Source organism: Tenrec ecaudatus, chromosome 18 (genome assembly GCF_050624435.1).
Source record: "Tenrec ecaudatus isolate mTenEca1 chromosome 18, mTenEca1.hap1, whole genome shotgun sequence".
In the NCBI taxonomy this organism is placed as follows: Eukaryota; Metazoa; Chordata; class Mammalia; order Afrosoricida; family Tenrecidae; genus Tenrec; species Tenrec ecaudatus.
In genome coordinates, this window is record NC_134547.1 from 4,455,409 (window position 1) to 4,468,955 (window position 13,547).

A 13,547-nucleotide genomic window follows, 5' to 3' on the forward strand; every position below is an offset into this window, starting at 1 on the left:
GTCCCCACTGACCACCTTTCCTGCAGTTGCATTAGTGGTCTCACCATGTTAGTCCAGTGTCCCACACCCAAACCACAACCAGAGCCCAGCCCAACCCATGGTGAGCCACATGCGTCTTGGGCTAATTAGACTTCATCTCACCACCCTCTGTTTTAAGCATCTACGCTGTCCTACGCTTGAGAGTAGGGATAGGATTGGATTCACCCCGAATCCCTAGGATTGCTCAGCAAGTGCTAAACCTGGAACAAAGTAGAGGAGGAAACAGCATGCATGGAATTGAAGGCAAACATCAAAGGGCGGGGCGGGGGAGAGAAAGAGACCCTAGAATGAAAATATCTCCTTCAACATCTCATTCTACTCACCTCATAGAGTTCCAGGGGGTAGTTACAGGCCTGGGAGAGAAGAACACCAGGGTCAGGGCCCTGAGAGAGGAAGGAGAAGGGGCCCACACTACACCCCGCCCCCAGTCGTGGGGATAAATAAGAACTACAATTCCCATCAGACCCAGGGGCTAGAGCTCCCTAGAAGAATAGAGAAGGGATCCCCAAGGCCTCTTGGAAAATGTAGTCCAAGGGATAGTGGGCACCACTGGGTGTTGGGAGAGACCAGCCCTGAGCTTTTGAGGGCTGTGCTAGGCGCCCCTGGGGAAGCCAGGGTCTGGGTACCTCAAACTTCTGGAGGAGGCTGCAGTTGTCAGCATCAGCCACCGGCACATTGTAATACTCGCCTTCCTCCTGGTTCAGTAACTTGTACCTAACATGCAGACGGAGACCAGGACAGGGCGGGGGCCGGGGAGACGGGGGCACCCATGGGAGAGGCCGAGACAACACCCGAAAGGAAGAAGAGAGACAGACACAGAAACAGAAAGAGAGGAAGATTGAGGTAAGAGGAGGAGAGGGAGAGGAGAGAAAGCAGAAGAGTGAGAGAAAGAGAAGAGGGGAGGGAGAGGGATGGAGTTCCAGGGATGGAGGGAGAGGAAGGGTGAGATCAGGAGAGAGAGAGGAAGAACAAGAAGAAAGGAGGAAGAAACGAGAGATGAGGAGGGGGAGGAGGAGGAAAGAAGGAAGCGGCAATGAGGAGGAGGAGGTGGCAGTTACATCATCTCCTGTCAACTTGAGTGAAGGGGTGGAGTCTAGCGTGTCAATCAGGTCATAGCCAATGAGACCTCTGGGTGGGCATGGCCTTCTCCTGGGGATTCTGGGAACTCCTGTCTTCCTCCCTGGAGGTGGGACACACACTCTCCCTGCCTTCCCTTCCCTGCTGCGGAGATACCCAGAGAGCTGGAGGAAAACCATGGAGACCTGCCACCAGTGTTGAGATGCTTCGACCTCCATTGGATCCGCAAGATTTTTCACTCACCGGCCTGTGATCTCCCTGCATTCGGCATCATTGCATGTGTTGTGTGAGTCTACAGAGGAATTTATGGACTGGTATCGGACAGATGGACTTGATCTGGCCTGGGCTGGGATGTTTTCTCAATGTACAATTACTCTTTGATAGAAAGCTCTTCTTATCCACATAGGAGTCTCCCTGGATTTGTTTCTCTGGTCACCCCAGCCTAACACTAGGGGGAGAGGATTGGAGAATGAGGAGGCCGTGAAGGAGCAGGTGAAGACGAGGGGGAGTAGAAGGAGATGCAGAGTGCATGAGGAGGAGGAGAGGAAGAATAGGAGGAGGAGAGGAAAGGGGGGAAGAAGAGGCGGAGGAGGACATGAAGAAAACGAGGAGAGGTGGAAGAAAAAATGATGACAAGGAGGAAGAGGAGGGGGAGAAGGAGAATAGGAAGAGCGGATGAAGAAAATGGGGAGGAGGAAGATGGAGGAGTTGTAGCAGGGAGAAGAAGGCAAATAACCACACAAGTGGAGGAGGAGGAGGGTAGGGAAAGCAGAGGAGGAGGCGTAAAGGGGGGATGGGGAGGGGGAGGGCTTGAAGGAGGAGTGAGTGAGGGACAGCAGCAGATGGACAGAGGGACACGCTGAGGCCCTGGCCCGGCCCCTCCTCACCAGCCGTCCACAGGCGCCTTGAGCAGCTCCGACACCCCAAAGGACATGGCCCCCATGAAGTCGTTGCGGGAAGTCCGATCCCAGTCCCACACCTCCACACTGAGCCGGCGTTCCACGTCACCCGGCTTCAGGTTGCTGCAGGAATGTGGGGTGCAGTGAGAGGCAGTGGTCTTGGCTCCCCAACCCTTCTTCATCTCGGGGAATTACCCGGTGGGTGAGCTGGGGTCCTCAAGCCTCTGTTAATTGTTCTGCAAAGCACTCTTCTATCTCGGTTTCTTCTGAAGGGGGTCCCAGTCTCAAACTCAATCTCAAACTAATTCAATCTCAATTTCAAACTCAAAATCATTGCCATTGAGTGGAGTCTGACTCATGGAGACCCTGAAGGACAGAGTAGAAGTGACCCCTGTGGGTTTTTGAGACCTCAACTCTTAAGGAGAGTAGAAAGCGTCATCTCATCTGCTGAGCGGCTGGTGGGTTTGAACTGCTGATGTTGTGGTTTGCAGCTCAACACATCACCCACTGCACCCCCAGGACTCCTTTCTTCCACCCTCTGGGCATCTTATAAATACAGACAGTTACTCTGGGCTCTCTCAGGAAGTCTTGGTCCACTCCTCCCACCCGTCTCCTGGATTCTCTCTTTCACTCTGTGCTGTGTACATGTGTGTGTCCTTTTCTCTCTTCTCCCCTCCTTGCCACTCATGCCCCCCACCCATATACACTCCCACCAATCCAACCACCTATCTACTTCCCCGACCATTCAGTCGCCTACTCACTCACTCCCCCAACCGGTCACTTCCCTCACTTTTATAACTACCCCACACATCATCTATCCATCCCCAACCCATCCACTACCTCCACCCAACCAACTACCCCATCCACCAATTCAATTAACCCACATCCTTATCCACACCCCACCCTAGCTGCTACCCCATCCATCCAGCTATCCCCATTTGACCTATCCTATTATCCCACCCACCATATCCAAATTTCATATCCACCTATCCAATTATGTCACACTACACCCCACTCCTATCCACTACCCCCATCTATCCAACTACCCCACTAACCTATATCTAACTACCCCATCCACCTATCCAACTTTCATACCCCCTATCCAATTACCTCACCCTACTCCTACCCTCACCCATCTGACGACCCCCATCCATCCACTACCCCTATCTATCCAATCACGCCACCTATCTTTACCCCCACCTACCACATCCTCTCCCATCCATCCCTCCCTCCCCCATGCATATCCCACCAAAGTCCTCCCTCTCACCCTCTCCCCTTCCACCTAGCATTCTGTCTGGTCTGCATGGATCTTTCTGTCAGTTTGTGGCTCTTCTTCTAAGACGCTTTCTCCTTCTTTGGGTCTCCCTCCCTCTCCTAGCTCCCTAGGTCATTTCAGCTGTCTCCCATCTGCCTCTTTCTTTCTACACATCCACTCCACCCTACCTTTCCCTCCTCTGAACACCATCTTCCTCAGGACCCTCCCTCTCTTAACACCCTTCCCCCTTCTGAACACGTCTCTGAGTATCTGTGTGTGTCTGTCTGTGGTCTGTGGTCCTGCTCTGAACCTCCCTTTGTTTCACAGGCCCTACATAAAGCTTCCTGGTCGTGCAGTGACTGAAGTAAGCACCTGCCAACTGATGCAGCAGACTGCCTCATCTTTCCCCCAGGGAGCAGCTGGTGGGTTTGAACCACCAACCTTTGGGTTAGTGGCCTAACACTTGACCCACTGACCCCACCAGTGCGTCCCTTTCAAACAAACAAACAAACTCACAGCCATGCTGAATCACAGCCACCCTATAGGACAGGTAGATCTGCTCCTGTGGGCTTCTGAGACTGTAACCTTTTAGGAAGGAGCCCTGATAGGTAGGTGGTTGTGCGTTGGGCTGCTAAGCCTGTAAGGTCGGTAGTTCAAAATCACCGGCTTCTCCGCAGGAGAAATACAGGACTTTCTACTCCTGTCAACTGTTACAGTCTTGGAAACTCACAGGGTGGTTCTCACCTGTCGCAGTTGCCCCCTAAAGTCAGCCACAGTTACAGTCAAACCCATGGGAGTCAGGATGGTCAAAGGGCAACAGAAGTGATTAAGTGATTACTGCCCCCTCCCACCTCTGCCACCCACGAAGCACAAGGACCAACCGTTTCAGAAGCATGCCCGCAGTGTGGTGGGCTGAAACACTCACCCAGTTTACTCTCCCTTCCATCTCCCTAGTCCCTCCACTCCCTACTCTGCTTCCTCTGACTCTTGAGATTCCCTCTGTCATAACGCCTCCCACCAGGTGATCTTGTGGCACCTCAAGCTTGTTCTCGCCCCGCCATCCCCTCCGCCTCCTCCAACCCCGGGCTCACAATACGAAGGTTTCGTTCCACACGGGGTTTAGCGTGGCTTTCACCGTCCGGGTCTTCTGCTTTGTCAGGTTCCGAGGGTCCGGGATGAGCTTTAGTTTCACGTAGGGATCTGACAGGCCATTGGGGTCCATCGGAATAAGGTTACGGGCCTCCCCCACTGAGGAGAGAGATGACTAGGGTCAGGATGGGGTGGCCATCTCTGCCCATCTGCACCACCCCCCACCATCTCAAACCAAGCCCACTCCTGTGAAGTTGATTCCACCTCATAGTGAGCCTAAGAGATAATACTTTGGACACATCATCAGGAGGAACCTGTCCCTGGGGAAAGACATCCTGTCTGGTACGTTGGAGGGGCAGCAAAAAAACAGGAAGGCTCTCGACGACATGGATGGGCACAGTGCCTGTACCAATGGATTTCAACCTAAGAAGAACGGTGAAGATGGCGCAGGACAGGGCCTTGCTGTGTTCTGTTGTGCACAGGTTCGCTGTGAGTTGGAACAGACTGGACACTACCTAACAACACCAGGCAAAGTAGAGAAGCCCACCGCGGCCCCAGGCTGTCAATCTTGACAAAAGCCTCGTCTTCCTCACACAGAGCGGCTGGAGGGTTTGAACTACTGACCTTTCCATTAGCAACCCCAACGCTCCACCTGCCCATATTACCACACGGGAAATCCGAGCCCGTTAGGATCCTAAAACCCCAAGCCTCCACTGCTTCCACTGTGGATTCTAACACAAGGTATGGAAGACATGGGCAGAGGAGAAATTAAGGGAGGAGCCCTGGTGGGGTATGGTTATGCGTTAGGCTGCTAACCTCAAGGTCAGCAGTTCGAAACCACCAGTTGCTCCTCGGGAGAAATACGGGGCTTTCTACTCCCATGGTCAGCAGTTCGAAACCACCAGCTGCTCCTCAAGAGAAATATGGGGCTCTCTACTCCCGTGAATTCCCACAGTCTCTGACCCCCCCACAGGGGGTAGCTATGGGCCAGTTCCACAGCAGTGGGTTTGGTTTGAATCTTTATGGAAGCGAATTGGACCGCTTCATCTCTCTCACATGCGTGTATGTGTGTGCACGCACTGGCGACTTTAAACCACCACTTAACTCGCCGCGCCACCAGCGCTCCCTAGAACTTGGCCCTCCCATTGCACCTGGACAAGAATGTGGATACCTAGAACAGGTTATCTATAGAGTCAAAGGTCCAGTAGGAACCTTGGCGGGAGTGGGGGTGGGGTGGGGGAGGGAGTTTTTGATGATCAAGCATAGGGGAAGAACAGCTCAGAAAACGCCCCCTCAAAGAACACCAACTTGGCCGCCAATGTCGTGGAATTGTGCGTGCGCAGAAAGGGTTGGAGCAGACACGGAAGAGGAGAAAAAGAGGGCGGGGAAAGAGGCTGGAGGCGGGGCTGTGAGCGAGAGTGGGCGTGGCTGGCCCAGTGCTCGGCCTTCTGGCGGGCGGGAGCTATTGCGTGGGCGTGGCCTCTTGAGGGGCACGGTTTCCCAGCTAGGCTTGAGCCCCGAGAGCAAGCCAAACCATCTCCACCACCACCACCACGCACCTACACACGCACGCATGCATTCCCGTGGCATCAGTTCCGACTCTGGGCCACTCCACGTGTGACAGAGCCGAACTGCCAGGCCTTTTCTCTACAGCACCCCGGGGCGGATTTGAACCGCCGACTTTTCCTAGATCCTCGTCTGAAAGCAAAGTGACAGCTACCTAGAGGAGGGGTGAATTCAGTGGCACCCTGGCCCACACCAAAGGACCTCTCTTGGTGCTTTCTGATAAGCTCTGAGCTGCTAAACTCCAGCAGGTTGGTGGTTCGCATCCTATGAGCTGCGGTGGCGCGGAAGAAAGAAGTGGCAGTCCCGGAAAAAAGAGTCATAGGCTTGGGCAGGGTAGTTCTACTCTGTCCACGGGGTCAGAAATGGTCTCATGTCCGGGATTAGGGGCGCAGGGAGCATTGGGACTGGGTTTCTCCGCAGGGCGAGGGCGGGGGGCTCACCAGTGATGTGGATCTCATCTGAAGTCGGGGCGCGGATTTCCAGTTGCAGGCGTCCGCGGCGCTCGGTATGGTCCACCCCGCACAGGGAGGGCACGCTGCGCACACAGCGGCGGTGGACGTTCATCTCGCAGCCTGCGGGGCGCGGGGCGAGGAGGGGGGGACGTTGGAAAGACCAACATTGGGGATCCTGCTTCGAACTGCAGGCCCCGTCCCTTGGCATTGGCCTGCCGAGGCCTGGCCCCTAAACCGCCCACCTCCCCACACCCCATCACCGAGGGGATAAAGGACTTGGAATGAAGTGGCGGGCCCCATACTCACAAGAGCATTTCATGCCCTGGTGAACCAGTCCGTAAAGGAGGGAGCCACAGTGGTCGCAGAAGGTGGGGCTGCTATAGCTGTGCAGGCGGAACTTGTGCTTGTTTCGGGGGTCCTGGGGGTGGTGGGAGGGTGCGAGAGGCAGTGAGCGCGGAGGGGGGGGGGCGGTGTCTGTGTCACCAAGCCCTTGGTTCCCTGTCACTCACACGTTCACCCTCCCTCCCATGCGTGCGCCCTGGTGACGCTGGGGGGTTTGCCTAGGGGCTGCTAACCTCAAGATCTGAGAGTTCGAACAGGCTCGACCAGGAGGTTAAAGAGCGAAAGTCTGACGGTTTGAACCCGCCAGCTGCTTCTCAGGAGAAAGATGAGGCGGTCTGCTTCCATAAACATTGACAGCCTTGGACGCCACCTGGGAGTTTTACTCTGCCCGCCCCCCCAGGGTCGGCTATGGGTCATGATCAACTTGGCAGCGGGCTTGGGTATTTTTGGTGTTGTTGTTCCAACCAAGGGAGGAAGACAAGGCCAGCTGCTTCTGAAAACAGGGCAGCGTCCTAAACTCCACGAGGCTGTTCAACTCTGCCCTACAGGGGTCACTGTGGAGTCAGGTTTGGCTTGGGGTTGCTGGAGCCTCTACGTTTGAACGCAGGTGATAGAGGCGACTGTCCTGTGGCCTTTCCAGGAGCAAACTATGAGCGTGTGGATCCTAGAGGATCTCACTGGGCAGGTTCCAATGTCCACCCTTTTTGCTCACAGCCAAATGCTCACCCACTCTGGGCTTCTGTGGGACCTGAAGGAATGGGTGATTGAAATGTCCAAGAGCGTCCAGGCAAGTCTTTTGTGAACCGATGTGCCCCCGCTCCCCCACCCCCCACATCATCCCATAGTCCCTGCCTTCCACTGTTCCCACAAAGCAGTTCTCCAAGGACTTGAAGTCCACTCGGAATTGTAGATCATCCAGGGTCAGCCTGTGTAATGCAGCAGCTGCACTGGTTCCCAGCCTTTGCCTGGTGCCTGGGTCTCCAGTGGGTTGAGAAATAGGACTCTTCTCTCCCAGGGAGTCGGGGAGACGAAAATGAAAGAACAGCAGGGCCTGGAAGGTTGATTGCGCTCCACTGGGCAGTTAGCCTTCCTGCTCGTTTTATTAGTGTGGTGATCATTAGCGACTGCCGTGCCCACACAGACCTGTATGTAGATCAGCGTCCTTCCACTTCCCAGCGGTGTGGTTTGGGGGCAAGCCTCAAGCCCCCAGAGCCTCCCGTCTGACAAATGAAAAGAAATAAATCCATCTCTTGAAGCAACGCTGGCGATCTAGAGGCTGAGTTTGGTCTGGTTATAACCTTATGAGGTGGGAGCAGACTCGGCCTTATGCTGCATCTCAGATAACTGCGGTGAGCAGCTGGCTGATGGTGGAGCCCTGGTGGCGCAGGGGCTAAGCACCTGCTGCTAATCAGGACTCTCACGTGGGGCTCCCCGGGAGGAGATCTGGGGGTTGGGATGGCTGCTCTCTTAGAGGTTACCCGTGGCCCTCCAGTCGGTTCCGAGTCACAGTGACCCTAGTGGGCAGAGTGGAGTGGCCCCCTGTGGGCTTCTCAGGTGGTCAATCTCTACGTTCTTCCAAGGAGCGACTGGTGACCATGCGCCTAACACTCAGCCCTGCCCGTCGTCCCCAGGCCTCCCCTGTAAAAAGATGGCAGCTTAGAAGAACCATGGGGGTGGGGAGGTGGCCCTGGACTGGGAGTCTGGGAGTCAGGCTGGTCCTCAGTAACTAAGCACAGCCCCAGGGGTGCAGGTGAAGCCGGTGGCCAGGGCCGCAGTGAAGGAGTCAGAAATGTCAGAGGCACTGGGGGCCGATGGCCTCTGAGATGTTCTGCAAAGGACAGTCTCTGTAAGCCTCATTTTGTCCGTCTGCCTAGGGAGCAGGACGCCTCACCGACTTTTGTCTCTTTCTCTCTGTCTCTCTCTCCTTTCTCTCTCTCTCTCTCTCTCTCTCTCTCTCTCTCTCTCTCTCTCTCTCTCTCTCTCTCTCTCTACTCTTTGTTTTTGCCTCTGTCTCTCTCCATCCTTTTCTTTCTCCCTGTCTCTCCCCTGCTTCTCTCTCTCCCCTGCCTCTGCCCTTCTCTCTTTCTCCCTTTGCTTGTCTTCCTCTGGCCCTCTCCTCCTTCTCTCTCACTCCTGCCTCTTAGTCTTTCCCTCTGCCTGCCTCTCTCTCTGCCATCATAAGTGACAGGGCCAACAGAGGACATTCCTGGTGGTTGCTCTGTCTGTCCGGCAGCACTGGACCAGCAGCCCCATGGTACAGGGCTGGACACAGGCTCAGAGAGGAGTTTGCTAGTGGCCACTCAGAAAGGGGCAGCGGGAAGCAGGATGGAGCTCACAAAAATCATGCAAATGCATTGCCACCGAGTCACTGCCGACTCACAGTGATCCTACAGGACAGGGTGGAACTGCCCCCGGGGGTTTCTGAGACTGTAACTCCTTACAGAAATAGAAAGCCTCATCTTTCTCCCTTTGGAGCAGCTGGTGGGTTCAAACAGATGACCTTGTGGTTTGCAGCCGTGTAACAGACTATGCCAGCAAGACTCCTTGGATGAGGATCAAGGGTGATTATTCGTGAAAGTCACTGGTGCACCTCTGAAGAGACAGTGTGTGTGTGTGTGTGTTTGTGTGTGTGTGTGTGTGTGTGTGTGTCCTTGAGTTCATACCTGCAGGTATGTATGTGTGTGCTTGTTAAGGAGGGGTCCCTACAGGTACAAGTATGTGTATGCTTGTAAGGTGAGGGGTCCCTGCAGGTACACATGTGTGTACACTTACTGCTGGATCCCTCCGGAATCCCCCCCTTTGTCAGTATCCCCCAAACCACCCTACACATCCCTCTTCTGTCTGTCTCTCAGGTGCCCAGAAATCTGTTTCCCTCAGCACTTCTAGCCCCAGCCGGCCCGCCCCCACCCCCATGCCTGAGATGGACATGTTGCCCCCTCGAGCCCACTCTCCAGGTCTCGGTCACCCACTCTAGCTCCTGGCCCTGGACCAGCTGGCCCCTCCATCTAATCTCTCATCAGCATCTTTCTCTCCACATCTCTCTCCTTCTGTGTTTTCAGGGTCCCAGCCAACCTCCACCAATTCCCACTCTGTCTCCCACCTGTGTCCCCAGACTGTCTCAGCGCCCCCTCTATTTCCCCTTTCCAGGCCAAGGGCAGGGAATCTGGGCCAGGCAAGCTCCCCTATCTCTCCAGCCCCCCTCCCCTCCCAGCCTTAAAAATAGCAGGAGAAATTGGGACGGACGCCGAGGGGGTGAGGGCGGGGTGCGGCCGGTGGAGGAGGAACCAGGTGTCTGGGCACTCACGTCCGTCTGGGGCCCCTTCCCAGCGCCTGGACACTCGAAGGTCACAAATTCGTGGCATCGCCGGTGGACCACAAAGCTGCACACTGCAGGGAAGAGTCACAGATCCAGAGAAAGAGACCCAGGTGAGTCCAGAGAGACCCCAACACAGAGAGACATCAAGACAGAGAGACCCCAACACAGAGACAGAGACCCCAACACAGAGACAGAGACCCCAACATAGAGATGTCAAGATAGAGAGACCCCAACACAGAGACAGAGACTCCAACATACAGAGCCAGAGAGAGATTTCAACAGACCCCCAACACAGAGAGAGAGTGAGACCCCAATACATAGAGAACACAGACAGAGAGACTTCAACTGAGAGACCCCAAGACAGAGAGACCTCAATAGTGAGATCCCACCAGAAACCCAACACAGAAGGGAATTTCAGCACAGAGACAGAGACCCACCAAACAGAGACAGAGACCCCAACATAGAAAGAGGTGCAGAGAGACAGATATAGACCCCAACATAGACTCCAACACAGAGAGCCAGAAAGAGACCCATATATAAAGAGACACAGAGAGACAGAGACCCCAACACAAAGAGTCAGAGAGAGACCCCAACACAGAGAGACTGACTCTAACCCACTCAGAGACCCAACTCAGAGAGAGAACCCAACACACAGAAAGCCAGAGAGAGGCCTTGGCAAATCCAGGGAGAGACCCCAATACAGAGAGAGAGAGAGAGAGAGAGAAAGAAAGCCCCAACACACACACACACTCTCTCTCTCTCTCTGAGACATCAACAAAAACTCTGACAGGAGATCAGAAGCCCCAACAGAGAGAGACAGAGAGACTCCAACCCAGAGAGAGACCCAGTACAGAAAGATACAGAAACAGACTCCAACACACACACACACACACACACATACACACACACACACATACACACACAGTGAGACCTCAACAGAGTGGGACCCCCACACAGAGAGAGACAGAGGTAGAGGGTGGGAGACATCAAGAGATAGGGTGTAGGGGTAAGGGGAGAATTAGAGGCGAAATCCACACATTAGAGAAACACAGAGACAGAGACCCATAAACAGACCCTGGGCAATGGACGATGAACTTAAATTAGAGACAGACAGGCACAGAGACCCCAGAACCTTGTGAGGAACCAGGAGCAGAGACCCCACAGGTACACACCCCCAGGGGACAGAGAGCGCCCAGGCCAGCTGGGCAGAGACCCCACTGGGCTCCGTTCAGAGACAACAGCAACGTGGGCACAAGTGAGTCTGGGGGCGCCCGCTGCCGGCCGCACCCCCTCCCTGACTCACTCTGTTCTCAGCAGTGGCAGCTGGTGCTGTAGGACTCGCCCCCCCCCCCTTCTCCCACCCTCCATCGCCACCAGTCCCCGCCTGGGGGACCCCCCACCCTCCCATCGCTGACCCCACCCGGCTTGCCCTTGCCTAGGATGGCTCCGGTTGCTATGGAGACGGAAGTGGAGAGGGGGGGCTCTGACTGCATCTTCAGGCCTCCCCCCTCCCCCTTTCAAAAAAATTCCGTTTCCATGGCAACAGATTCTCCAAATATCTGTCCCCACCTGGAGCCGGCCGAGGGAGGGCCCCTGGCACCACCTCCGCCTGCGGCCCCGCCACAGAAGCTTCCCTCCCCACCCAGGCTGTGTCTCGGCCACACCCCCCGCCCCTGGCTCCCCCGCGCCTCTCTGGGGACCCGAGAACACGTGTGCCCAGAGCTGCCTCAGCTGGGGGTGGGCAAGCCTCCACCCTCCGAGGGTCCCAGAGCTTACCTTGGCACTGCAGGCCCTGTTTTCCAATGCCCCTGGAAGAGGCAAAACGCAGAGGTCAGCACCCACGGGGGTCCCCGAGGCCCGCCCGCCTCCTACCGCAGCCAGCCCTCTGCCTGCAGGACCCCGGGGCATGAGACACCGCTCATCCACTGACACACACACACCGCGCCCTCCGCTGCTTCCTACATCTGGGGGCTCTGGCCCCTGGGCCCCTCCTCCCCCAGACCCACCCAGCCAGGTTTCTTCCCCGCTCCTCCCTCAGGGAGCACACTCTGAAACCCCCACCTCTTCAGACCCAGGAGTCCGGCCCCCACTTACGGATCCTTCCTCCCTGGGTCTCAGGAAGGCTCCCAGACCTTCTTACCCCAAGCCCCCAACCCTCTCCTACTTCACAGTAGGAGTCTAGTAGGGGACCCCCAAGCCTCCTCCCTCAGACCAGGAGTCCTGACCCCAGACCTCCTCCCTCAGACTCGGGGTTCCCGACCTGCAATCCCTGTTTCCAGACCCGCAGTCTGAGCCCCGTGCCTCCTCCCTCTTGTCCCAGGACCCTGGGTCCAGCCTGCGCCCGCAGTCCCCTGCGCTGTCCCCCTGGGATGGGCGCCCCCGCCCCCGGCTCTCACCAGATGAAGTCCGTGCAGTGGCTGCAGAAGGTCGGCTGCTTGAAGAAGCGAGCGGTGAACTTGTGACTTTTGACTTCGTGGACCACCTTCTGTCGGAGAGCCCCCTTTCTGCAAAATAGGGGCCGGGGTCCCCCCTCGGGGTCGCCCCCGCCGGGGCCCAAGCCCGCCATGGGCCCACGAAGCCGGCGAGAGGGACCAGGCTGCTGCCCGCGGGCTGGGGGTGGTGATGGGAGGACTGGTGGAGGGGCCGGGAGCCCCCGGGAGGCTGGCGGCGCCGCGCGGAGCTCCTGGCGGTAAGCAGCGAGGCTTCCCCGGTGCAGAGCGCACAGCCCCGGGCGCGGCCCGGACCAGCCTTGCCAAGGGGCACCCGGGAGCCCGAGGCACGGGCGCCGGCGGCGGGAGATCTGGCACCTGCTGAAATGTGGGAGCCCCGGGTGTGGGGATGGGGGGGCGTTGCCATGACGACTGTGGGGCGGGGTTTTGTCTTAAAGGCGCCCCCCCACTGCACCCACCCCCCCGGAACCGCGGGACCAATGCCTTCCCCACGCGCACACGTGCGCACGCCCACTCAAGGGACCAGCTGGAGGGAGGGGGCATCCGCTGAGCCTTGCCCCCCACCCATCTGTCGTCCTCCCGTCTCCGACTTCCCAGATCTCCGCGCCTCTGACGGTCACTGTGTCAATCAACAAACTCCGTTCTTTCCAGGGCGATAGCTGAGGCTCCGCGGCGCCTCGCTGGCCCCGCAGCTGCTGGTGCCTTTGCTGCTTAGGGTCTGTGTGAGGTCTCTCATGGTCTCCTTCCTCTCCTTGTCTCTGTTTGTCTCTCTCCTCTACCCACTCCCACCCCACCCCACCCCTCTCTCTCTGCCCGTTATTTCCCTCTCCGGAGATCTGGGAATTTCTGTGTGTGTATCTCCATTTCCTTCCCTGCATGCTCCCCGCTGGGCCTGTCACTCATCCCGGGACCCTCTCTGATCCCTGTGTCCTTGACCCTTTGGGGTCTCAGTATGTCCTACTGCATCGCTGTGAACCACTCCCACCCCCAGTCTTCTTCTGTAAGCTGGTTTCTAAATTCTTGGGTTTCCATCTCTCTCCCTGTCTCCACTTGCCTCTCTGG

General features: G+C 56.7%; 1 protein-coding gene across 1 annotated transcript in view; it reads right to left on the minus strand.

Moving 5' to 3' along the window:
* PRKCG (protein kinase C gamma) overlaps positions 1-12,601 on the minus strand; it is a 31,646-nt gene extending 19,045 nt beyond the window's left edge. The window contains exons 1-9 of the mRNA XM_075536874.1: positions 12,432-12,601; positions 11,812-11,843; positions 10,024-10,106; positions 6,684-6,795; positions 6,366-6,497; positions 4,362-4,518; positions 2,004-2,138; positions 666-753; positions 363-392 (exon numbers count right to left, since the gene is read on the minus strand). Coding sequence (XP_075392989.1) covers positions 363-392; positions 666-753; positions 2,004-2,138; positions 4,362-4,518; positions 6,366-6,497; positions 6,684-6,795; positions 10,024-10,106; positions 11,812-11,843; positions 12,432-12,601 — 939 coding nt within the window. The remainder of the gene's footprint in view (positions 1-362; positions 393-665; positions 754-2,003; positions 2,139-4,361; positions 4,519-6,365; positions 6,498-6,683; positions 6,796-10,023; positions 10,107-11,811; positions 11,844-12,431) is intronic.
* Positions 12,602-13,547: the final 946 nt, after the last annotated feature.